At 38.7% G+C, this 25,135-nt stretch overlaps 1 protein-coding gene across 1 annotated transcript; it reads left to right on the forward strand.

Annotated features, from left to right (window-relative positions):
- The first annotated feature begins 862 nt into the window (after positions 1-862).
- Positions 863-23,254, forward strand: dkk2 (dickkopf WNT signaling pathway inhibitor 2). The gene is made up of 4 exons (XM_007234305.4): positions 863-1,594; positions 15,564-15,714; positions 16,284-16,415; positions 19,835-23,254. Exons 1-4 carry the CDS (start codon positions 1,367-1,369, stop codon positions 20,083-20,085), a joined length of 762 nt encoding a protein of 253 aa, XP_007234367.1. The 5' UTR covers positions 863-1,366; the 3' UTR covers positions 20,086-23,254.
- Positions 23,255-25,135: the final 1,881 nt, after the last annotated feature.

Genomic DNA, 25,135 nt, shown 5'->3' on the forward strand with positions numbered 1-25,135 from the left:
ATAGGTTGGCATAGCAATGCTTCAATACTTCCTGTTAGTACAAAATAGGTAAGAACCTTAAGAGTTTGTGTACTAAACTGCCTCTATTGCCTGCCACCCGCACTATTATTAAAAGTGAGTATATAGTACGGTATCAGTGGAAAAAACACAAATAGGACACAGCCTCAGTAAATAAATAAAAACATATGGCTTAATCCCATAAATAAATAAGAATAGGCAATACAAGCAAAACCAATAATCACTTCTTTACAGTGGCGTACAGTATTGAAGTAACTGTAATTGGTTACAGTTCTTAAGTATAGAAATAAGTTTATTGATTTATTTCCATGTTGGGTAACCATACTGTGCAAAATCTAAAAAATGAAAGTTAGTTTAGGCTTGCAATATGTGTGCATAAAAACCTAACAAATCAAAACAAAAGAAGCACAAATATGTTACATTAAATTAAATAAACAAATAATTAATTAATAATGACATAAATAATAATGTTAATAATAAATCATTGGGGGAAAGCTAATCAATTTGTGTAACATCATCATTGTAAAGAAGGTCATTATAATAGAAGAATCTGTGGATTTTCTATGTTTGGATAATACTTATTAATACTTACTTATTCTTTTTTTATGTAGCCTACACTGTTATCTAATAGTAATATTTTATTTTGGGTATCTATCTCTACTTTATGTCAGGTACATGGTTTAGTTTTAAAGTATAGCATGTCAACAACATGCATCAAGTGCTTTCTCACTTCACAACCTCACCTCACCCACCGTTTGTGGGAATGAACTAACAGCCAATCACAGCGCAGGGGGCGGCGACTTGCCTTTAGCCACCACGCGGGAGGTGGAAGACGCCGCGTCCCGTCAGTCGCTTCACAAACGGGGCGGAGAGAGAGAGTGGGAAAAAAAGAGAGAGAGAGAGAAAGAGAGAGAGAGAGAGGCGCCCGCTATATAAGCTCGAGTCCCACAGCTTTATAATGCCAGAGTTTTCCACAGAGAGGGAAAAATTCACTGCAGGGACTGTGGACACTTATTTGGCTTCTGTGTTTTTGCCTGTGCCTAATTTTACGAGATATACAATATCTAATAGCCTATATATTTCATTTAAAATTTAACAAAAACCTGCACCGCAGGTTATTTAACTAAGAACGAGTTTAACTAACAAGATAATTAGACTTAGTTAGATTTATTTAAACATCCTTCATGCGAGTCTCCTCACTTCACTTTTCGGACATTTCTGATCCGGCTTTAGGGGTTTAAACCCCCTCCACTCTCACAAAGCAGCTCTCCTCACAGTTCCAGCCTGGTTTTTCCACTTTACCACACTTTTACACTATAAAAAAGTGTTTTAAATACTCACCGGGAGGATGCTGGCGCTCACGCGGAGATTCAGCTGCTGCTGGACGGTTACGTTGCTCCTGGCAACAGCGGCATCGCTCGGGAGCTCCTTAGCAACGGCGCGGCACGGGACTGCGCGAGACGCCGAGAATGCCATCAAATCGTTACCGCTCGGCGAGGCGCCAACGGCGACCACCAACCGCTCGGGGGTCTCTCTTAGCGGAGTGAGCAGGAAGGGCAACGTCCACCCCGTTCAGGTAAATGACATTAGCTAATACTGCGTTTCTGTACTGACTGTTCTGTACTAAAACTTATGGGTGTCCTAAAGTTTTTAAGACACCTGATCCCCTGAACTAATCAGCAAGATCACCTCAAGATGGTTAAAAAGACTGTCCAGCTTAGATGTTAATGGTTTAGTTGGTCTACAAACATAATCAATCTTTCCAAGCTAGCTAGTTAACCAGTTTGATGATGTTTGGCCATGCAAGCTTTATCACATTGCTTGGTCAAGCTAAAAAAAAACAGTTTGAGCAAGCTTGAACGTTTAGGTTGACCAGTATATCTAAGCCTGTCCATGCTGGTTGCCCAACATGACCAGAAGTCCAAGCTTGTTGACTATCATAACCAGCAAGACCACTATGGACAACCAGCATGACCAATCCTTACCATGCAGGTCGACCAGCATGACCATGTGCAGGGCACCAGAACCTAGATCAAGAAACACTGACATAAAGCAATAAGATCATTAGTGAGAACAGGTCTTGATGTTGGATAATGATGGATGCCACTTCAATGCCCATCACATTCCAAAGACATTGAATGGATAGAGAGCTTGGATGAACTTCCACTGTTCCACATCCTAAATCCACAAGTTTTTATCCCTCTCTCATTAAATCTTGGGCATGAGGTATTGTCATTTTAGGCTTATGTGTGTCTCTGCTGAGCACTGTTGAACTCGCTGTCAGTAGGTAGACCTTAAAGTAGCTGAACTCACTGATTAGAAAGGGTCTGGGTACATTTGAATTCAACACAAGTAGTAAATCAGACTGGCTCTGTTTTTACACTTGACTTGATTTTGTATTATTTAATTTAGTGTAATTGTATTAGTGTAAAATTCTAATAATAAAAACACAACAGATTTACATTTACCTTTTTCTTCATCTAACATCTAATCAACATGTATTCATATTTAGTATTTTTACAATGCAGGATCATCTAAGGTTGAAAGACGTCACAAGGCAACGTGGCACAAAGCTTAAGTTTCTCGTCTCATTTTATGCTGACTTACCCTACTGGCATAAACTTAAATCTAGTCTTAGTGATTTTAGGGTAGAAAATCCACTCAGAATTGTTTTAAGTCTATTCCTTGTACAAATAACATAATATATTGTCTTTTGTTTAGGATCCAGCATTAAGATGTTACATTTATTTATGAAAAGTGCAAAATATGGCAACATTAATGAAAACCTGCAAAAAAATTTTAATTTTGGTTCAACCCCACTTCTGATCTTTGCTTAATTTTCAATGTAGAATCTCTACATGTTTAGGCTTATTCCTTGTCCAAGGAGAAGTTATGCTTAACTTCACAGGCTATTAAATTGACTTGCATGTTGATAAAAAGTACAAGGGATTGAATGTTTGGAGTCTTAATGAATTAAATTTCACCCAGATCATTATTACTGTATGTGTACTGTGTTTTTGCACTTACCCAAAACTTTGCTGCCCAGCGTGGTATTGTGTTAGTTTCTAGACAGGAAATAAGCATAGTCCTAAACTGCACTACAATTTGAATGAGGATTCTTCAGTAAAAGTTAAATGTATGCCAAGACTAGGCTTAATCTCTGTCTAAATATCTGACCCATTGGTAGCTGAAACTTTCCATTTTCTAAAGAAGCCAATATGTGAAATATTATTATGCTCTAAGACTATATTGGGCAGTTTCCCAAACAGGGGTTAAGCCTGGACTTGGACTACACAGAATTTGAATGGAGATTTTACATTGAAAGGCAGTGTTATTTACGTCTTAAACTCTAATTACTGTAAATTTTAAAAATGTCTTACCTGTCATCTTGGTCATCAACTATTTTGTCTTTGTATGAGATCAATTTTTTTCTGTATTATTAGGACTCTGTATCCTTCTGTATCCATTGCAGTATAATCCCTGTTCAGTTAATCAAGCAATGCTGTCAGTTCAGGTAAAAATCTGCACTGGTGGTAAATTTATTGTGGTGGCAGGCAGCACAAAACTGCTCTAATAGAGTGCAGTAACAGTTTATTGGCCTTGCGGGTGATTAAATATGAAAAGAACCTTTAAGATCAATCAATCTTTATCACATTCTCCTTTCCTGTAGGCCTACTTGTACTTTCTTACAGACCTCCATCTAAGTATCTCTTTCCAGTCTCAGTCTTGCTGCTTTTCAAAATCCAAGCCATTTGACTGATCTGACCGCAGCAATAAGCATGGAGCCCACCGCATTGTTATACAAGTGCACTGCCATGCTACATTTAACCTCTCAGGCAAATGAAGACGGCTAATAGCGGTAATAGTGGTGAAAGTGCAGTGCAATCCTCTTGGCAGTTTGAAATGATTTCCAGGCCTTGATAATTCTTGATTTTTTTTCTTTTTTAAGACTCTGCAGCCAAGTACTAATCTGTGGTAATCTATGGCCAGCATCCAGTAACCTCTGCCCAGTAGGCTCGTGCCACTGACCATCATAGGAAACAATCTAAAGTGCTTGTTTATGAGTGGTATAAATCAGATTAACACAAGAGATAACACAGTATATTTAGTATACGTATGTGTAGTGTGCTGTCAATAGGGAGAGTGTGGTCTTTGATTTGCAGCAGCTTCAAGGCCAGGCCTGGGGGAGTGTAAATGAAAGATAAATTCAGTTCATATGGTTCATATGGAGCCGTTCTGCAGCTTTTCTTTACTCCGGCGCTCTCACCTCGATGTGCCATAGTGAATCATTCTTGTGGTTATGAGCTCTGATGGTGTGAGCAAACTGGTGCCAGAGAACATGTCGGATTTAGAGGTGATAGATTGATGCAAAGCTGGCGGACTGTTCACAGCAGAGCTAAACTTACTGGGCCTGAGTGCAGTTGTAAAGACGACGCACATTACATAAACTGCTCACTGTATCTCGTTGATGCAGGCCTACCGTGCGTGATGGATGGGGTGCTGAACACTGCTTTTATCAGCCTTTGGACAGAGGTGTCTTTACAGTAGTGACTGATGACTCTCTGCTTCACTGAAGTGCTAGAAGATTTGGAGAAGTTAATTCACCCTCACAGCCGTTTAGTCTGTTTTCAACGTCTCCCCCCCCCTTCAAATGTGCTTGGACTCTCAGATGAATGTGCCACATTTTTATCTGTTGCTAGAAAGCTGCTGAAAAGTATCCCCACAAGGCCTCTAACTCACTAACATTAAAGGATAAGTGGAGGATCATAACATAAGCTCCCAATAAATAGCCACTGGCTTACCCTCAGACGCTGTGAATTAGAAGTGCGGGGAAATGGGCCACCCACGGTTGTGCGGTCATCCCCAGAGGGGCTGGAGTGCAGCTTGGTGTTTCTGACTGTCACATTAGCTAGGTGGGCCTTGAGCCAGCTTGTCAAAGCCCTTGCCAGTGGCAGCTTATGGCACACTAATGTGTTTATATTTCGCTGTCTGTTGACAGAAATCCTAAAAAACTCCAAAAAAAAATCTATGCAGGCTTTTCTGTTATTGAATATCATGGCCATTGATAGGTTATTTCTGATTCCCCTTTTCTTCCTTTCTGTTTTTATAGACCTACAAATCATATAAAAATATAAAAATGTCGCTTGGAATAGTTCTAATAGAGTGTTGTTTTTTTTTACTCAAAAACTAGAAAGTACAGGTAAAGGTAAATGAACGTGGGTGGGCAGCAGCAGAATTCTCCTTCTGGTTTGTTTTTGTGGGCTTGCCAAAAGAGGAGTAGGCTATTGGCATGCGCATGGGTATGGGCATGGGTGTACTTCCCTACTTCCCTCCTGTAACCCCTTTTCTAATTCAGGCGGGATATGGTCCATTATACTACGTGAAAGTTAGAAAGACCTGTTTCTCATCAGCAGTCCGGCTCTTTCCCCAGTCCCCCCTCAAACTCTGGTCCCCTTATTTAATTTGATGTTGAGGTTCCGTTAACGAGGAGTGGACCAGGGTGTTTGGGTCTGGCTTGTAAAGAGAGAAGGCAGGTCTCTCCTGCCCCCTTTGGGGTTAAGTGGCTGTTTAGTGATGCTAACGAGCTGAGAGGGTGAACTAAAACAGCCCGAGGTGTGATGGCTCGTTAGCGCTAGCTGGGCTAATCACGTCTCCCCCCACTCCCACACATTTAATGGCTAACGCCGAGGCCAGGAGACGCCATTACTGCCACCAAACGGGAAATCATAACACATCTCTGGTATTCGCGCTCGTTTAAGTGGAAGTTTCATTGCTGACTAGCGGTATCTGCTAGTGCTCCATACTTCCTTGTGCTGCTACTCCTGCATGTGTAAAGCTGGCAGGAGGGCGACTCAGCGTTTATGTTAGCCGTGTTGAATGACTGACAGGCTCTCATTCAATTGGCCCTTTAGGGTTTGCTACACACATGTTTTGTGGTGGAGAGATTAACCTTAAACTTGTGCTTCAAACAGCGAGAGAAAGCACAGATCGCCTCAGCGATCTGATACCGCAGGGGACCTCGCCCTTTGAGGCTGTACGGGGTTTGTTTGTTCAGTGACATCGTTTATTTTACTCTGCAAAAGCCTCTCAGCTCACTCACACCATTCATGGTGTCGAGTGTCCATTTCGATTTCTCAAGGTCATATCCAGTGAGGCCCTGAGGCTCAGTAGGAGTGTGTGTAGAAACAAATGAAGCCTGTGTGTGAAACCAGCACAGTATTTGGAATTACGCGTTGAGTTGTGTAAATACGGCTGGATTTGAGTTGCGTCTTATGAGGCCGAGGCTTCAATCCTGTGGTTTGAAAATTGATATCAGCTGAATTGTTTTATTTATTGTCTTTTCTCAGGAAGGTTCTGTGGAAATCTTCGGTCATCGGGATTGTTTGGACTGGGTAATGATTTAGACTGTTTAAAGCTTTAAGCAGAAATGAATTATTGCTGCTTTAAAGGATGACTCAAATATATCCAGACTACAGCTCATTGGCTCCAATGTTGCTCCTAGAGAGGTGCAAACAGCACAGCTTTGGAGTATTACACCACTATACAACAATGATATCAAAACCCTGGAGTGACAAGCTTGGATAGAAGTTCAAAGGCAGTCATGCAACTTTGGGCAAACACAGTTTGATCTGCTCACCGGCACAGCGGCGGTGTGGTGACGGCCTGGGTAAGGCTTCCCTCATCTGCCTCTGTCTCGTGCCTCCGTCGCGGCTCTTATCAGCTCCTTTCTTATCTCCCCGCAACTCACCCCCACCTCCACCCTTTTAATGGTGCTGCACACTCTTGAGAATATAGGGGTGAGTGAGAGAGAAAAAAGGCATGAGGAGGATCAAGTTGTAAAATCAAAAAAATCAAAAAGGCACAGTGGCCCTCAGAAGAGCAAAATTAAAAACCTGACATGATCAGACTGTCTGATTACATGATGATGTGGTTGCGTGTCTAAGGTTGCTATAGGAAAGTAAGTGCTGCCTAGACGAGGGCAGTGTCTGGTCCCTGGGATGAGGGTGGCGTCTGAGGCTCTGGGTTGTAGCCATGTTTATTGGACTGTATGGAAAATCATACAAACTGGTCTCAGTTTGCCTCAAAGGTAAAATTCAAAATGTAACTTCTACATTATCAGGAGACATGAAATAGTCATATTTTAGCTCAAAGGCAAGAGTAATAAACCTTGTATTGCAGACCAGCCTTTTAGTTATAAACTTTAGACCAGACCAGACTCAAACCAACCTAAAGGCAAAAAGTCATAATACACTCTACTATATACATTACAAGTGGACAGAAAATACAGGTGCTGGTCAACGAATTAGAATAATTTGAAATAGTGCAATCATGAAATTCTTTGAATGCATTTTTTGTGCAGAAAGCAAATCAGGTGTTCACCGCACCTGTCCTACTCGTTAGACTAATCACAGAACTCGTTACCTGGAAAAAAATGTGCTCAGCTGAGCTTTCCAAAAGGCCCATTTAGGCCATTTAACTGTGACACTGTTGTTTTATTGAATTAGAATAATGGAGAAACCGTTTCATTGAATTAGAATAAATGCTCGAATTTTTGTTTTCTGTGAAGAGTGTTCACTGTGCAGTATAAAGTCAGGGTTGAGTAGAATTTCTAAGTTGTAAAATCAATCATGGGTAAGCAGCGCGACCTCTCAACCAGAATAGTGGCTCAAATTCAAGCCCTTCGCCAACAAGGCTTGACCAAAACTAAAATTGCTGAGCAGCTCGGCATCAGCCAGTCTTCCGTCTGCAAAGCTCTCAAGAAAAACTGCAGCAAGCGCACCAACTGTTCCGGCGTCCGAAAAACTTCTGCTCGCGACAACAAGCAGCTGAGAAAGATCGCAGTCAGCAACCGGTTCAAGTCCACTTCCGAGCTCACCGACTTGTGGAACAAGCAGACCGGCGCTGATGTCTCCTGATCAACCACTTACCGTCGTCTGCGAGAACTCGGCTTCAAATCTCGCGTTCCAGCAGTAAAACCGATGCTGAACAAGAAACAAATGGAGAAACGGCTGAAGTGGGCCAAAGAACACGGCGAGTGGACTGCTGAAGACTGGCAGAAAGTGGTCTTCAGTGACGAATCACGCTTCTGCATCTCCTTCGGTGACCAAGGTCCTCGTGTCTGGCGTCGTGGTGGCGAAACCTACAACCACGAGTGCGTGAAAAGATCCGTCAAGTTTCCCCAGAGCGTTATGGTCTGGGGATGCATGTCCGCTCGAGGTGTAGGGAAACTCTGCTTCCTCAAGAAGACTGTCAATGCTGCCGTATATCAAGATGTTCTGGAAACGTTCCTGATTCCGACTGTTGAGGAACAGTTCGGCGAAGAAGACTTCATATTTCAACAGGATCTTGCACCGGCTCATGCGGCAAAGTCGACCAAAGATTGGTTCACTAAAAAACAGCTTGAAGTTTTGGCATGGCCGGCCAACTCGCCTGACCTCAATGTCATTGAAAACCTTTGGGCCATCGTCAAGCGGAAAATTCGCGACCACTACGCTGGACCAACTGAAGCAGAACATCGCCACTGCCTGGGAAGCTGTGAGTGCGGAAACTTGCGACAAGCTGGTCAAATCGATGCCGCGGAGACTTCAGGCAGTCATACAAGCCAAGGGGGCAGCCACAAAATACTGAGAAAGTGATGATTGTAATTATAATAAAAATTATTCTAATTCAATGAAACGGTTTCTCCATTATTCTAATTCAATAAAACAACAGTGTCACAGTTAAATGGCCTAAATGGGCCTTTTGGAAAGCTCAGCTGAGCAATTTTTTTTCCAGGTAACGAGTTCTGTGATTAGTCTAACGAGTAGGACAGGTGCGGTGAACACCTGATTTGCTTTCTGCACAAAAAATGCATTCAAAGAATTTCATGATTGCACTATTTCAAATTATTCTAATTCGTTGACCAGCACCTGTAGCTATGCACTGAATATTTTGCAACTAAAAAAATCACCTGAAAATGGCAAAAAGCACTAATAATATACGGCCAGATTAGCAAAAAGACTAATAAAAAAAGAATAATTGTTGCAGGGTTTTCAGAAGGGGTAAAAAACAGAAAACTTGTTAAATGTTCGATGTATATTTAAGTTTTGTTGCTGATTCCTTTTGCTTTTTAAAAAGATTAAAAGAGTAAAAAAGTGACTAATTTAATAAAACCTGCAAAAAAAAAAACACATTTAGTTGTTGGTGTTCTCCCTTTGCTTTTGGTTTCAGGCAACAGCTTTCATTTTGTTGCATCCGTACAGAAAACTAGCTTGAAAGGCCAAAACTAAGGCCAGGCTTTAATTTGTACATTTCGAGTTAAATGGCACAACAAGGTCTAGACCACCATCACAGGAAATGTACAAAACTGGTCTCAGACCAGCCTAAAAGGAAACGTTTTTTAACATTTCTTGTTGTGTAGGCCAGCCCAAAAGACAGAAAATCAGAGCCGGCTCAGATATAGCACAAATAAATGAACAGGGACAAATAACATACCTTATATATTATAAGGAAACTTATATACCAGTCTGAAAGGTAAGGCCTCACAAAAGCGAGGACCAGTTATTACTGGCAGGCAGTTGTTAAAACAGATTTGATTGGATATTTGGGGCAAGCTGATGAACATGCTTGGTCATACATGTGCATCCCTGGAAAGAGACAGTCACTACCAGCAGTTTTGTTGTTTTTCTCCAATTATAGGTTGCCAGCCATGTAGTCTGATATCATCAAAGACAGGCAGACAGTGTAAACCCTCTGAACAGTAGTGTGTCTATAGGTTTATGAGATATCGGTGCTATGAGGGTCCGTTCAGCTGCTGGTCTGTCTTAAAGAACTGCCTGTAATTTGACAATGCAGTCATTGTTAAGGGCCCTATACGTCACACATTACTAGTTTTTTGTTTAAATGCATATTTAAATGCATAGTTGGTAATGTAATGCAGTACATCTAGACTGATATTCCAAAGGTTATGGGATAGCAGTATGTTAGTTAATCATGTGTTGTAGTGTTTCCTATATATACCTGTATAAGCTGTGAGGTGTTCTCTTGTTGCACTTATCTTGTAAGTGAGGTTAAACACTGGCCAGCATGCTCATGACAAGGCCAGATAGATGGTACATTTCATTGACATTTCGTTTCATCAAATTATGTGGCCATTTGTAGTTCCTTGATCCACAGTGTAACATGTAAATACATCACAGAAGGCAATGCCACCCACCATGAACAGTGCAGTGGGTGGTATTGATTGTGACTGGTGTCATCTGGCTAGAATTGTCCATGCAAACGGACAAGCCACTCTGACAGAAATCACATCCACAATTGATGCAGGAATAGCTTCCCTGGGAAATGGCAGAAGTCATGAGACACAATGCTATAAATGCACACCACACTACCTGTGTGACATGATTCAAATATTAGTTATTCTAGATAAGATCATCAGCTAAAGCACAAGCCACAGTAACCTTTGTAATGAAGCAGATAAAGATATGCAAATTAGTAATCAGTGCTTGGTGAATCTTGTTAAAGTTTCCTCGCCTGGCTAGATCATATCCACCCATGTGTTTCCAATGTAACAGCAGTGTTTCAATTGCTTACCCAAAAAGGGATGATCTCCTTAAGCCATCTCAGTGTCCAAAGCACATGGATTTTGGAATAACATCTTTGAAAGTTAGATGATATTGAGATATTCCGCCTGCCGTACTCCATCCGAACATGTGTTGCGCATTTGAGGAGGAGGAGGAGAGGACTTGTTAAAATGACGTCAATTGTTTTCCTCTGTAAATCATCATTAGCTGGAGCTCTTCTCTGATTGATGCTCTAACCCTGCACTGGCACTAGCACTCAGGAGCGCTCAGTCTCTGTTAGAGCTGATGAGAATCTGTCAGTACCTCCAGGCACGGAGGAGAGGGATCAAACGGTCAGGACTTGTCATTACATTAGCACTCAAAAGGACGTGAATCTGATCCAGACTGAGAGCTGGTGCTGTAGGGGAGTGTAAGGAAGAAGTCTCATGTGATTTTAATGGACTTGTTAATACAGCTGGTTTAAAATGTCCTAGAATTAAGATGAAATATGTTTTTTTTTTCAAGCATATTAAACTATTTAGCTCAATCTGCCTTTACTTTAGGGATTTTTTTAACAAATCTGTTTCAGCTCAGTTTCTAAACTCTGTCACTCTCATGGACAGAAGATTAGATACGAAATTTAGATTTTTTGTCATGGATCCCAAGTGCACTCATTGTTGGCCAGGGCTGACGTTTTAAAATGAAAGGCAGATTTCAGTTTATGTGCGTGTGTGTACAACTTTACCCTATTTTATCACAGAACACACACCCTTAATACTCAATCGGAGTGGCCTAAGGACGTTCTGGAGCGTCTAAATTAGATCAAATGTAAATATTGGGTAGTATTGCTTGTGTGTTTTTATTTATCTGTATTTATTTATGCATTCCTGCTGCCCTCACTCTAGGCCAGAGACCTGACAGCATGTGTGAGGCATTAGCATAGATTACAGTATCAACTGTGGTATCATCTCACTGGCAGACGCACACACACACACACACAAACAGAAACAGACATACGTATACATCCATTTGTTTTGAAAAGCAGTCTGGGCTCATCGCTGTATTCTGCGGTTTCCGTGCACTCATTCTTGGATCCTTCTCTCGATCATCTTGGTTCAGCTAACACTAACACATTATGCTCGTACAGGGTGGTCACATGGTGGTCACATGACAGCTGCTGTAATAGTGCACATCAGCGGTCAGTCAGTCTAAACAGGAGATTTAAAGAAACAAACAGAGGTGAATGGAAACAACTGGGAAATCTGTAGAAACAGCACACAGAAGACACTGACAGAAGTTAAATAGCAGCTGCTCTCAGTGATCTCCAAATGAGAGATGTATATCAGTACAACTGTGCGTATCAGAGCTAAGACTTTAAGAAACTTTTCAGAAAATAGATTTTATAATGATAATTTCAGCTTGCAACCCTGACAGATCTAAAAGAACTTGAGTGAAGAGTTTTAAAAAAGCAGTTCCCACCCATAGTAACATGATTGGTTAATTGAGAAAAAGAAAACACAGCCACAGATAATTTTTTTTACGTTTTCTCTACAAAACTTGTGCTGCCACTGCCTCAGAATTCTACCAGGAAGACTCCAGAGGCAAGCGTGCAATAATAACAGCTTTAATTTTTATTGTATTAGCAAAGTATTAGATAACATTTTATGTAAAGTTAGTCCTTGGAGTAGGCCCCTTCGCCGGCTCAGGTATGCAGACAAATTTACCCAGAAAAAAGGCAGACAGTTTCTTAGTAAACAAACAAATTATAAGGTTTTAAGTTCAGCTAAGCTAACATTACTATCCTAGCCCGGTACAGCTTGTGCTAAAAATGCACACTGCACTTACCTGTGTAACATGATTCAAATATTAATTACTCTAGATAAGAACATCAGCTAAAGGCCTTTAATGTGATAATATATATTGTACCAAAGCCACAGTAAACTTTGTAATGAAGCAGATACAATTATACAAATTGGTAATCAGGGCTTAACCCTTGTGTGGTGTTCATATTTTTGTTACTCGTTTACTTTGTTACTTGTATTTAATTCAGCAAAATTAAGCAATTTTACATTAAAATGCTTTACACATGCTTGCTTCACCTAAATTGCAAGCAATATAAACAGCTTACTGTAACGCCAGGTAGTGAGGAGTGACGCAAGCCGAGTAAAATAAGCAAACAGGTTTATTAACAGGCAGTATAACAAAAAACAGTAAAGCCAGGCAAACAAAGATCTCACTGAAAACCAAAGACGTAGTCGAAAGTACAGTCCGAGTTCGTAGCCGAGTATCAGTCCAACCATGCAATAAATCCAATAAGGGCAAGACAAAAGACATAAACCAATAATCCAAAAAGAGAGTCGTAACCATAAAGCCAAAACGAGAAACGATAGGAGAACGCTTAGTATGCAACATCAGTTAACAATACCTCGCGGTGTTTGTTTACATACTGCGGACTTAAATACCGGAGCTAGATGGGTATGAACCGGAACTAACTCAGAACACAGGTGAATCAGAGCGTCGGAGCGAAATGTGATTGGGTGAAGTAGAACGGATACTGTTGGTGTCATAATCAACGGGAATCTGGGAAATGGAGTCCGGTAGTGTGGAAGGAGAACGAGGCGGCGTGACACTTACATGGTTAATATTTGCCCTTTACCTTTCTTATGTTACATTTCTTTTAAAAAGTGCTACTCTTTTTTATTAGTTTTTTTTAAATGTAAAAGAAAATGAATTAAACTCAAGATATGAGTAGAAAATTTGTTTAGTTTCAAATTTACAAATGAAGTAATGTTTATTAGCCCTTGGCCAAACATACTGTATGTAATATAAATGGTTGGGGGGGGGGGGGGGGGGGGGGGGGTACAGAGTGTGTTTATCGAAAATGTGTTTTGATATATGTTTTTCACAAAAAATGAGCCAATGCCAATGAGTTTGAGTTAGAAAAAATATTTTTTTGTATCATTTGATGAAAAATGAAAACGGGTCCCACAGACACGAACACCACACAAGGGTTAAACAGATAAGTTTTGGTGAATCTTGTTGAAGTTTCCTTGGCTGGCTAGACCATATCCACACATGCAACTTTACTATCCCAGCCCTACACAGCTCCTAAGTGGAAAACACAAGTGGACAGTTTGTGAAGAGGCAGTAAACTGATACCAAGCGTAATAAGTGATGGTAAATGCTTTATTTTACTGAATTCCTGCAAGTATTGTGTTACAATAAGTGTGTGGGCCTGCTGACGCTGCTAAAATTAATTCTAAGGGAAACGCTGTCATCAATAAACTGTAATCAATAACCCAGTGCATTACCACAGAGCCATTATTGCACTGCTGTTGTCTAATTATGTTGGTTAACCTAAAGCTTAACGTCTTCAGTCCAGCTGTTGTAGAAATAAAAACTGGAAAGTTTGCTCAGCTCTGCCTTCTTACTTGGACGTCACACAGAAGATTGGACAGTTTTCCTTAAATTCCCAACCCACCCATAAATTAGGTCTAGATTAGAACAGCTGCTAATACAATGTCAGTGCATAAAATACAGCTGATAATGCTTTCAAAACAGTGCTAACTGCTAGGATAAGAGGTGCTAACAGTGATATAATCAATGATAGGACCAATGCATAGATGTGCCACTTGGGAGGTCCATTCAAATGCTGGCTCAAACATTTACTTAAAACCTTAATTTAATGAATGAATAAATACATTTCAGATAGGTATCTTCTTTTCTTTAAATCTTTAGGTTTAGGTCTAGAAGGCCCAGAGGGTTCCCCTGTGTTTATTGTGGGGTAATGACAATGCTTCTATTGTCAGATGGCTAAAAATATTACTAGCAGTTGGGGGAGAAATATATGATGCTGGTTTTGGGACTGTTCTCCACTGTTGGCTATAAAAGCGGGCTGTGTTTCACAGGAACACCACACACGCTCTGTTAAACTGGTTAGCGTCTCAGCAGTTTTACCCAAGTGTCTAGCTGTCACATAAAAATATGCTTGGCAACAGAGGAGTAAGTGATGACTGTGATCTGAGACTCAGAGTTGGATTTATTTGACTGAAAGTTGGATTTTAGAAAATGAATGTTTTCCACATAATGTCTGGTTAGCATTAGCTGTTTTTTGCCTCATGTTGCTTATTTGACTTTGCTTGTGGGAAAGTACAGTGAGTGATGCTTGCTCATTCTCTCTGCTTTCATCTTATGGCAAAAACTGTTCCTAGTCACACTCTAGAGACATCCAGTTTTTTTAAGTAGTCAAACAGTTTGTAAATGGAACTAGTATCCCTGTGTAGAAAAGAAATATGAGTAATATTTATTTATAAAATGCACTTAAAATTAAACAGTATATTTGATGTCTATTTATTGTCTTTATTGCGCTGCCAATTGTTGAAGAATATATAATTAATATGGAGTTAAAATAACAATTATTTTACAGTTTCCATGTTGCCAAACCTATACTCAGATTTTTCTGAGAATATACCATTTAAATGGTTGAACTAAACTAATAAAACCCAATAATAAAATTCTAAACTAAAACAAAAAAAAGTCAGAACGGAAATAATGTCAAAAACATAGTTGGAATTGTAGTGCAGATATTTTTTTAACGAATGAATATATATTTGTAAAATATATAAATAAAAAATATTATTATAAAATATATAAATATAAAATATAACTACTAATTACCTACCAAAATTATACTAATTACATGAGTTAACATTTTGTGAAGAAAATGGCATGTTTTGATGTTATACATGTTAAAAGTGTGTTTTTTTTGTCTGGGGAAAAAGTAATAAAGTTCAATGACTTTGTCATAGTTTAAATCTTTAACATAAATAAAAACAAGTGAAAAGAGTTTGAGATGTAAATTTGACTTTACTGAACATTTTAATGTGCAGTTTCTACATCTTTTACGTTTGTCTACATCCGTCTTAAACTACAGTAGAGGATTTTGGATTACTCGTCCCTCACTCTCTCTCTGTCTCTCTCTTTCCTTCCTCTTTTTATGTGCAGATGTATCCATGCAGCAGTGACAAAGAGTGCTCGGTGGGGAGTTACTGTCACAGCCCTCAGCACGCGCCCTCACGCTGCCTCACCTGCCGCCGCAGGAAGAAGCGCTGCAATAGAGACTCCATGTGCTGCCCTGGCAATCGCTGCAGCAACTGTAAGTGTTCCTGAGATAACCTGAGATTACGACATGTTACTGTTATCATGATCTGTTACATCACCCTATGTGTACTTTTCTGAGTGTACTGTGGATGATGTAATCAGTACTTCTAGATTACTACATCACTTATAGTGACTCTATTGAGTCTATTGTAAGAAAGTACAATGAGACATAATTTGTACATAACAGCAACAGCTAAGGGGTGTGTACAATCTGAGTAAACTGAATAATAACTGAGTATCTGATTGAATGTTGAATTTATTTTGAATTATTTTGTATTAAATCTTAATACATATAGGGTTGGTGTCCTGGAGAGAGATTAAGTCTAATCATAAAGAAAGTTGTTGTTTTAAATGGTGCATCTGCATTTAAAATGCTGCATAGTCGAACATTAGGCTTAATCCCTGTCAATGGAAATCTTGTCTTGAAGCATCGCAATATTTAGCATAATTTTGCACTATTTTGCACATCATCCACTCCATTGCTGATACTGTTGATAACTGTTTTCAAGCTAGGCTTTGATGTTTTAGCCAAGCACTGACGCCAAACTTCTCTCCCCGGTTTAGATATCTGCACCCCGTTCTCCGAGAGCATTCTGTCCCCGCACATCTCACCCATAGAGGAGCACAACAAACTCTCGAGCAAAGACAAGAGCTGGAAGAGGATCGGGAAAGCCCAAGCCAAGCTCTCCCTCAAAGGTAGGGAATTCACTCCAGCCTTGTAAATCTCAACAAAGATCTTATGGAAAAAGCCGTGTCTCCACCAGACTGCATGGGGCTCTGAATCCTGGCAGTCTGCAGAGGCTCTCCTGTTTCTGTGCGTTATCTCCAGTGACCCTGCCCACAGGTTGTTATTCGCGCGGAGGGAGGGGACGCCAAGCCGCAAACGCGCAAGTAATTGCACGCTGCTCGTAGATCAGCCTTCCCCGAGCTTTCAGCGCAGCAGGGAGCGTGTGCAGAGTTAAACCACAATGCACTGCTCTTCTCGCTTCTATATAAGCCGGGCGCACTCATGGGGATGCTGACAGCACAACCCTGTTCAATCATAAACTAAATGACAGGACATTAAACTCGTCTCGGGCATTTAAAAGGCCTTTAAAAACTCTGCAACGACCGTCATTAAACTCAAATCATAGGATTATATGTGCTTTAACATGGACTATAAAATTGAAGTCTGACTGAGACGTATTATTTAAAATCTTCCATTTCAGCGCTTATATTGAAATGATTATCCAATAATGCTCACAGCTCTCTATTAAGCAGTCAGAAACCACTCTGCATAATAGAAAGTCATGTCAAATAGCTGGTTTTAATGCATTCTTTAAATTCTTTAAAAAAAAGAAGTGGGCCCTGATTGGCAAAGTGGAATAAAATGTGATTCCACTTTGGGTGATGTGATGCTGGCTAGCACAGGCCTCTGATGGCTGATGTTTTAGAGCTGGAGATTCAACAATTTTCCCCAAACATATTGGATGCCTGGTGGTACTGCATATTAGTGGCAGTTCAGTGGCCATGGTTGACTTCACATGTATCAGAGAAAACCTCCTTGTCCTTACTCTTCTAGTGTCACTAGCATTTAATGGTGGAGGGGAAGTAAGCAGTTTAATTGGCTCAGATGTATTAGTTCTTTGATTGATTCCATAGAATAACCATTTTAGTTTTTATAAAAATCTTGTTGTGTGAAGAGTGTGAAGACTCTTTATATCAAATCAAATGCACTTATTTGTATTTCTATGGAGCTTTTACGGAAACCTGTTATCAGGACAATTTATTATTCAAAACATAACACCTCTAGTGAACCCAGTAGTGGTTCCTCTCTGGAATGGCTCAAATAACTATTTGAAACAGGGATAGTTTTACCAATTTTGTAGTTTTTATTCAATGCTATGATTTTCGTTTCTTAATGTGTCACTCATGCAGAGATATCCCACTTGTGAGCACAAACAAATGGAAGTAAATTACCATTTGCATGCTGGATAATGCGAATTAGAACTTTAAAGGTTCTTTGATTAATAATCATGTTTTTAATAGTAATGTGTAAGGTTGGATTTAGAGAACCAGCACTTAATGTAAAGTTATTTTCTATTACAAACATGGTTCTTTACAGGGAACCAAAATTGGTTCTGTAGTGGAATTGTTCAAGGAACAATTAGCTTGAAGCACCTTTCCTTTTAAGACTTTGACTTCATTTTTGTTAACACTATGCTTTCTATTTCTTAATGTGATGCTCCCACAGATATACCCCACCTGTAAGCACAGAGAGTAAAAACCATATGACCATTTTCATGCCGCATAATGCTGATTAGAACTTTAGCCAAGAAGGCCTCTCAGGAAACTGCGGTTTTGTTCTGGGACTCATAGCGGCCGGATTGCATGTTTAAAGCCTTTGGCAGGGAAAGTGCACAAGCCAAATTATTTCACAGAAATCTCACAGCAAGATGTATAATAAATATTTGCTATACTAATTATCCCTTTGAAAGAGTAATATAAACCGTCTGACACGTGTGGAGAGTTTGCCTCAGCTGAGGCGAATTGGTTAATAAATCAGGAAATCATTTGCCTGGATTCTTCTGGGCCCCGTATCGCCCCCTTTTATATGCAAACCTTGTAATGCAATTTTAAATCCAATGTAACAGCAAGAGTCCTGGATGTGTTTGAACTCTTGTAGGACGGAGCCAAAACAATGTAATGGTTTGATTTCCCTCTTCTCCCTCTGGACAATTTGGATTTGCAGCACTTCCCCGGCAGAAACGACTTGATTGCGTACAGTACAGTCATTATGCTGACATGCATTCCCATCATCTGTGGGAGATAAGTTTGCCTCTCGCAACATCTAGAGACCTCTCAAACAATATAATTCAGTTCTCTTTATTAAATTTAATAACAGAATGCCTTTCCGGCTTAACATGTGGAGAGTGTGTGTGCTCATGTTGAATTATATTGTCAAAAACAACAGGATTATTTAAAGTCTGCTTGAATTCTCATAGAAAGGTACACCTACCTTGTACCTAAACTCACTGGCTTTTTACCTGGTACCCTAGATTTAGGAAACTGGGTCTTGCACAGCTTAGTAATATTTGGAGTTGGATTACTGTATGTGCTTTAGCAGAAAAAAAAACACAAAACATGATTGGATCTGCGCACCTCTGTGATACATGTAAATTCTACATGATTTTAACATTAAAACATTATGATAAATAGATAAATTTAAATTCTCCAAAAAGATTGACTCCCTTTTCAGTTTTGGAGACTTCTTTTTCAGTTTGTGTGTGACAGCAGGGCTATGATAACTTCAGCTTGGAAAGTGATAAATAAAGCTGCTGTGACAAGGATAACAGGCAGTGCTATCTTTTTGCATCCTCTAACCCTTCATCAGGGTTAAGTTTCTGACCACAGAGCCACTGCTGGCTGGGTATTTAGGGTTAGCAGAATATTCTAAACTCAGTAGTGACAGTGAAGTGACACTGACATTCTCCTGGGTCTGTTACACTTGTATCTGCACCACACACACCACCATGTTAGTGCCCCAGCTGTGCTGATAATGCTCCTCCACCCTGATCGTATATGGTCAGTAATGGTCCCATATGTTGGCCCTATATGTTGGCTGATAAACTGCAGCAGCAATTAATGAATGAGAGTCAGTACACTGAAAAAAATATGAGTAAAATTTACTTAAATTTGCTGCATTTGCTTTTTTTTAAGTACATTTCATTTCAGCTAAATTTAAGTAACTTCAACTCGGTTTCAGGACTTAAATGTTACACAGAGTAAATAAGTGAACTGAACTTCAGTCAATCTTTTTTTTTTATGAAACTTTACTTAATTTATTTTTGCTGAATCAATCCTTTCTTTGAGTAACATTTACTTAATTTCTGCATACAATATTATCTAATTACAGTTACATAATTTATACAATATTATTCAAATAATTTATGATACATAATATATTATTATTCCTGATTTTTTTTTTCGTTAAAACACACATATTACACTGTCTCAACACATGTAATACATTCTTTTTAGTATACTGTGCTTTTTAATGTATGCTGTGCATATTTAGGTATATTTTTTTAATTGGGGTGTGTATATTTGACCACTCTTGCTTCTTCTTCCTTCAGGCCACGATGGTGACCCATGCCTGCGTTCCTCTGACTGCTCGGAGGGCTACTGCTGCGCCCGCCACTTCTGGACCAAGATCTGCAAGCCCGTGCTCCGTCAGGGCGAGGTGTGCACCAAGCAGCGCAAGAAAGGCTCGCACGGCCTGGAGATCTTCCAGCGCTGCGACTGCGCCAAAGGCCTGGCCTGCAAGGTGTGGAAGGACGCCACCTCCTACTCCAGGTCCAGACTGCATGTGTGCCAGAGAATCTGAAGGGGTGCAGGAAAGGGCCCAGTGAGCGAGCTGCGCGGTGGGGCCTATTCTTTTCAGAGAGGACTGCTTTAATTTTTTTCAAAGACCCAGGCCATCTGTGATGAAGAAAGGGAGAGGATGAGAGACATGCACAAAGAGAAAGAAAGAGAGAAAGAATAATAATCCAGGATTGTGTGTATGTATATGTGTGTGTGTGTGTTTGTGTGAGTGTGTGTGAGTATGTTTGTGTAGTTTGAGGTAGACGATTCGATTGAGAGACATGAAAGAGAGACGTGATCAGACAACCAGCCTTTTTTCAGCAACTTTTTTGCTGCACATTTTTGTAAAAAGACTGTATTGATTATAAAGCCATAGCTTTTCACCAGCAATAGATAGAAGGAGGTCCTGAAACATTTCTACTTTCTCTAAACATTTCGGGTTTAGGTCTAATACATTCCAAACTTCAAGATCTTGAGATTCGCACATGCACATTACATTTTCATACAGGGTTCAGAATAATTCATTTTCAATAAGACATAACCACTATACATATTTCATGAAAGACATAATATATGACTGTTCTGTAATACCTGAAGCATACAGTATAACCACATGTTCATGTTCTGTTAGGACTGCATAACCCAACATGCCCAGAAACAAGCCACAGTTGAAGATTTGAGAAACACATTTTGTTAATCCTTTCAACGAATAACCATATATCAACCATTTCCCACTATTGGGAAAAATCTGTTATTCTCTTTCCTATTGTAATATTGTAATAATTTAATTTCAAGTGCCTTCATAATTGAAAAAGTCTAAACTAAGCACATTTGAGTTTGTTTTTTTGGAAATAGTTAAATAGTCCAATTAAATATTTTTTTTTTTACAAATGGATAAATGGAAGATATATGATTATTTAATTGTTTTAGAGCTCAATTGCCATCATTGTCTGAGATGGTGAAGGGCAGCATGCATCAGCACTTTGGTTTAGTGATCTATAACAGCAGCAAACCTGCATTTCGGATGTTCTGAAATCTATGATTGTGGTTTTGGTCTAAAGATTCACATTGGGTTTTATTGTAGCATGTATTATAATTTGTGATCACTGCAAAAATATATATTTCCACCTCACACAAAAACTTTGTAGTTCAAATATGGAAATTTTAGCTTCTTAGTTTTCAGTGGATGTCAATGTCAAAAAAATTTGAGTAGTAATGTTCAGTCTATTTTTCAGTCTAGTCTAAATATATATAAACAAATTCTCATTATGAGATTGCTGTAAGAAAACGAGCGACCAAGTGACCAAAAACTACTATAATCGTATGCAAAAATGGTGGAAAGTCAATTAGTAAAATCCAAAAGCAATATCAGGAGTTAAAACATAATGTATTTTCTGATACATACTCAGTATAGATTACATTTTCTGAAATGTTTGACTTTAAACTACATATACATATGCAGTTATGTAAAAAACGTTAGATAATCTATCTAACAAACCCACACAATAAGATTACATAAAATAGGTAATTAAGCTTGTTTCAAGAATTAATGCTTAAAGCAAGCAAAATTAATTTCCAGCAGAATAACAGCAGTTGCTCTCTGAACAAGCTCAAAATTGAAAAAAAAAATATATATACAAATATTGTTTTTAAAACAATATTGCTAAATTATCATTTTTTTCAGTGACATATTAATTAGAGTGGTCTCAAATGTTCTTAATTCCACAATCCAGAAAGCAAATTGAGGCAGGCTGATTTAGATGTTATTTATTTGCATGTCACCACATGCATTTCATCTTAAAATCATACTGCATGTTAACCAGCAGCAGCAATCAAGAGAGTTCAAAACACAATCATGCCACCATCTTCTAGATGATGCCAGATTAGCTGTGGTAGATGTGGAAAAGCAGCCGGGAGTTGAGCTGGGATTGTAATAAGAAGCCACACAGCTCATAACTTCATCACATAAACCTTATGCAAACATCAACATGTTTTGTTGGTTTCCTCATCAAAAAATATTTAGGTAAACATATTATCTACAGGAAACACTCAGCAAAATATAACGCACACTTGCTGAATTGAAGACAATGAAAACAAAACATCTACAGACTGATCTTTCCAGTGTGTTAAATTTAACTAATTAAAATAAGCTGTGCGCTACATTTGGACATTAGGTAGAAATATTCCATATTGAAGTGTGTATCCAGGGTGACATGTTCACATGTTTGCAAATAAAAATCAACAAAACGTGTCATTTGACCAGAGGTGCCCAGCCTCCTGCGTAAGTCTGTAACTGTAGACCCACATGGGCAGGATGGGTTTCGCAGTTGGCAAAGCCTCTGGCGTCACAGGGATGTCTGAGACTGACCTAAACTGGCCTGATTACTGAAGTTACACACGTCTGGGGAAAAGCTTTTCCTTTGTGCTCCAGATTCACACAGAACAGTCTGCTCATTTGCTACGCTGTCTATGAAATATGAGAATTATGTTTACAGTTTGAGAAGGCATTTGTTTTTGGGTCATTTACAACATACACATGTAGGTATTCATCACTTCAGTTATCACACTACAGCGTCCTACGATTGTGACACAAAGACTGAATAACTATAACCAATAGCAGTTGATGAAAATCAGAGTGTGCCTCTATTTTGTGAATTTGTATGTTCTACCAGTTAACAAAAAAATAATAAGCTCTTATTGTAAATAACGTGGAAACATTGAAATGAAATGTATTTAAAAACATGTGTATATCATGTACATATGATTTCGGGAGGTGTTGAGGCTGTAAGTCAGGCATGGCACTTTGAAGTGCAGGCATTGCAATCTACAGGAGCTGTAGCAGCGGCATGTAAAGCTCTGTCTATACCGGAGTGCTTGCGTGCGTCTGAGAGCAGAAAGCATAGTTTACATCTTCAGTTTGTTTGTTGTTGTTTTTTGTTCAACCCAATTGTATTTTGTTTGTTTCTGCATATACAGTATATTAATATCTCCATAGAGAATTATTCCTATTAAATTATTTTTAAAACTTCTTTAAATGTTTAGTTTCGTTTAATGAGCCCTTGTTGTGCATTTGTTTTCTTGACTTGTGCCTCCGTAAAGAGATATGATGGACTATGCTGATGGACTATGTTTTTCCCCCAGTGTATATGTACATTGTTAAAAATGATTAAAGAATGTATTTTGTATTACAAGGCTGTTTTGTAATTGTAAATGAATATCAAACGAGAACCGATAGAAATGGGCTGAACAATAATTCAATATTAATATATATGGCAGAAGAATTGTTTTCAATAACGATAATATTATGATATGAAATGTCAATTCACGTATCAAATAAAAAAAAACAAAACTTATCCTATCTTACCAGGGCAGTGACTTTGACCTGTTGCCAACTTTCAGCAATTAATCCAGTTTGGAGAAAAACAGTTAGCACTCTGGCTAACACTATTCTAGGCTAAATCTGTCAAAATCTTAGATTATGTTAGATAGTTATAATAAATAGATTAATAACTAATAAAAGACATTTAGGTCTTTTACCAAAATATGGTAAAATAAATATATAATATGGTAAATAAAGACATTTCAATAGCATAGGATCTCTTGAAACTAACATATGACTGTCTCTTGCATTTGCTTCATAATGTTCACTGCAATCAAGTGTGAGCTTATTTGGTGGATTCTGCCCCTTTAGTATAATAGCCTGCGTCAGACGTGTGACTTAAAAATAATTTATTATGCCTAAGTATAAATTAAATGTGACATTGTGTGGCAATTTTAATAGCTTTCCAAGACTAGTCTACCTTCACAGAATTAATTATCTATTATTCAGGTCTTATTATTTGAGTTTTATTCAGATTTTTATTAAGAATTTTAGTAAGGAAAATAGCTGATAAGTTCATAAATCTAAAAGAGCTGTGCAATTTGTGGTTTCTGATTTTTAAATAGCCATAACAACTGTACTTATTTTGTGTTTCCTGAAAAACGTAGCTATTTTAAAAATAGTTATTTTAGGACAAAACTTGAGCAAATAAGAGTCTTTTAGGAAGGTATTGATATGTGAATATTGTGTATATATCTACATTTGATATCATACAGTTAAAACACTGCATTATATTAAATGTACCTTTTAATGGTCAAGCAGACATGAAACTAGTTTTAATTATTTTCCAATCCATGACCCACTTCTCCCTCTACAAATTCTTTAATACAGTCCTGTGCTGAAGGTTGTCTGAACTGCAGGTTTAACAGATGTCAGTAGGAGCAGGAGAGTGGGAGAGTGGGAGAGTGAGACAGGAAAAAAGATAAATAAAAAGCTCCAGATTCCAGAAGAGACAGTAAAAGAAGGAGAAGGAGGCTGGCAGCTGTTCAGGGATCCACATTAACTTTATTTGTTGCTAAGAAAGGTCAGTTTCTAAAGATTTGTAGCAGAATTGTAGCAGATATGTTGTGGAATTAGCTTGAAATAGATATTCAGCTGAGCTAGTAGCTACATAAGCTATGCTAAGCAGTTACCATTTACTAGTAGCTAATATTAAGTGCAACACCAAGCTGTAAATAAACAGAAGCAATTTACACACCCCAAAAAAGATTGTCAGAAGAGATATATGTACTCAAGACTCGCTTGACTCTGAAAAAAATAAATTAGCCAAATTAAAGACATTAGATATCGGTTCTTGACAGGCAACATAATGGTGAGGTTTTTTTTGTGTTTAGCGTCATGCTGAAGGTTTTCGTATTTTCGTTCGTTTTCTTTATAGTTGTATTATAATATTGTGTTTTTAGCTGATTCACGTCTTCTAGCCTTTACTAACTTTAACATTAAATTCACACATTGTTGTGGTTTAGCCAGGGAAACAGCACACAGAAACCCAAGCAGAGCAGCAGAAACAGATTCATCTGCATTTCTGCTGTACTTCAGGACTATACTAGACCTATCATGATTACAATACTGATTATTATTATTTTTTAACAATATTTCTTTAATTCTAGACAGTGTCAAGTAATGAAGTACAAATACTTTATTACCTTAGCGAAGTAGAATTGTTGAGTATCTGTATTTGACTGTAGTAATT

This window comes from Astyanax mexicanus, chromosome 7 (genome assembly GCF_023375975.1).
Source record: "Astyanax mexicanus isolate ESR-SI-001 chromosome 7, AstMex3_surface, whole genome shotgun sequence".
NCBI classification, from domain to species: domain Eukaryota; kingdom Metazoa; phylum Chordata; class Actinopteri; order Characiformes; family Acestrorhamphidae; genus Astyanax; species Astyanax mexicanus.

Excerpts from the sequence above, each read along its gene's own strand:
- dkk2 (XM_007234305.4), top strand. The coding sequence starts at position 1,367 with ATGCTGGCGCTCACGCGGAGATTCAGCTGCTGCTGGACGGTTACGTTG. Across the intron at positions 1,595-15,563 it reads GCAACGTCCACCCCGTTCAG|ATGTATCCATGCAGCAGTGA; the intron begins GTAAATGACATT and ends TTTTATGTGCAG. Across the intron at positions 15,715-16,283 it reads TGGCAATCGCTGCAGCAACT|ATATCTGCACCCCGTTCTCC; the intron begins GTAAGTGTTCCT and ends TCCCCGGTTTAG.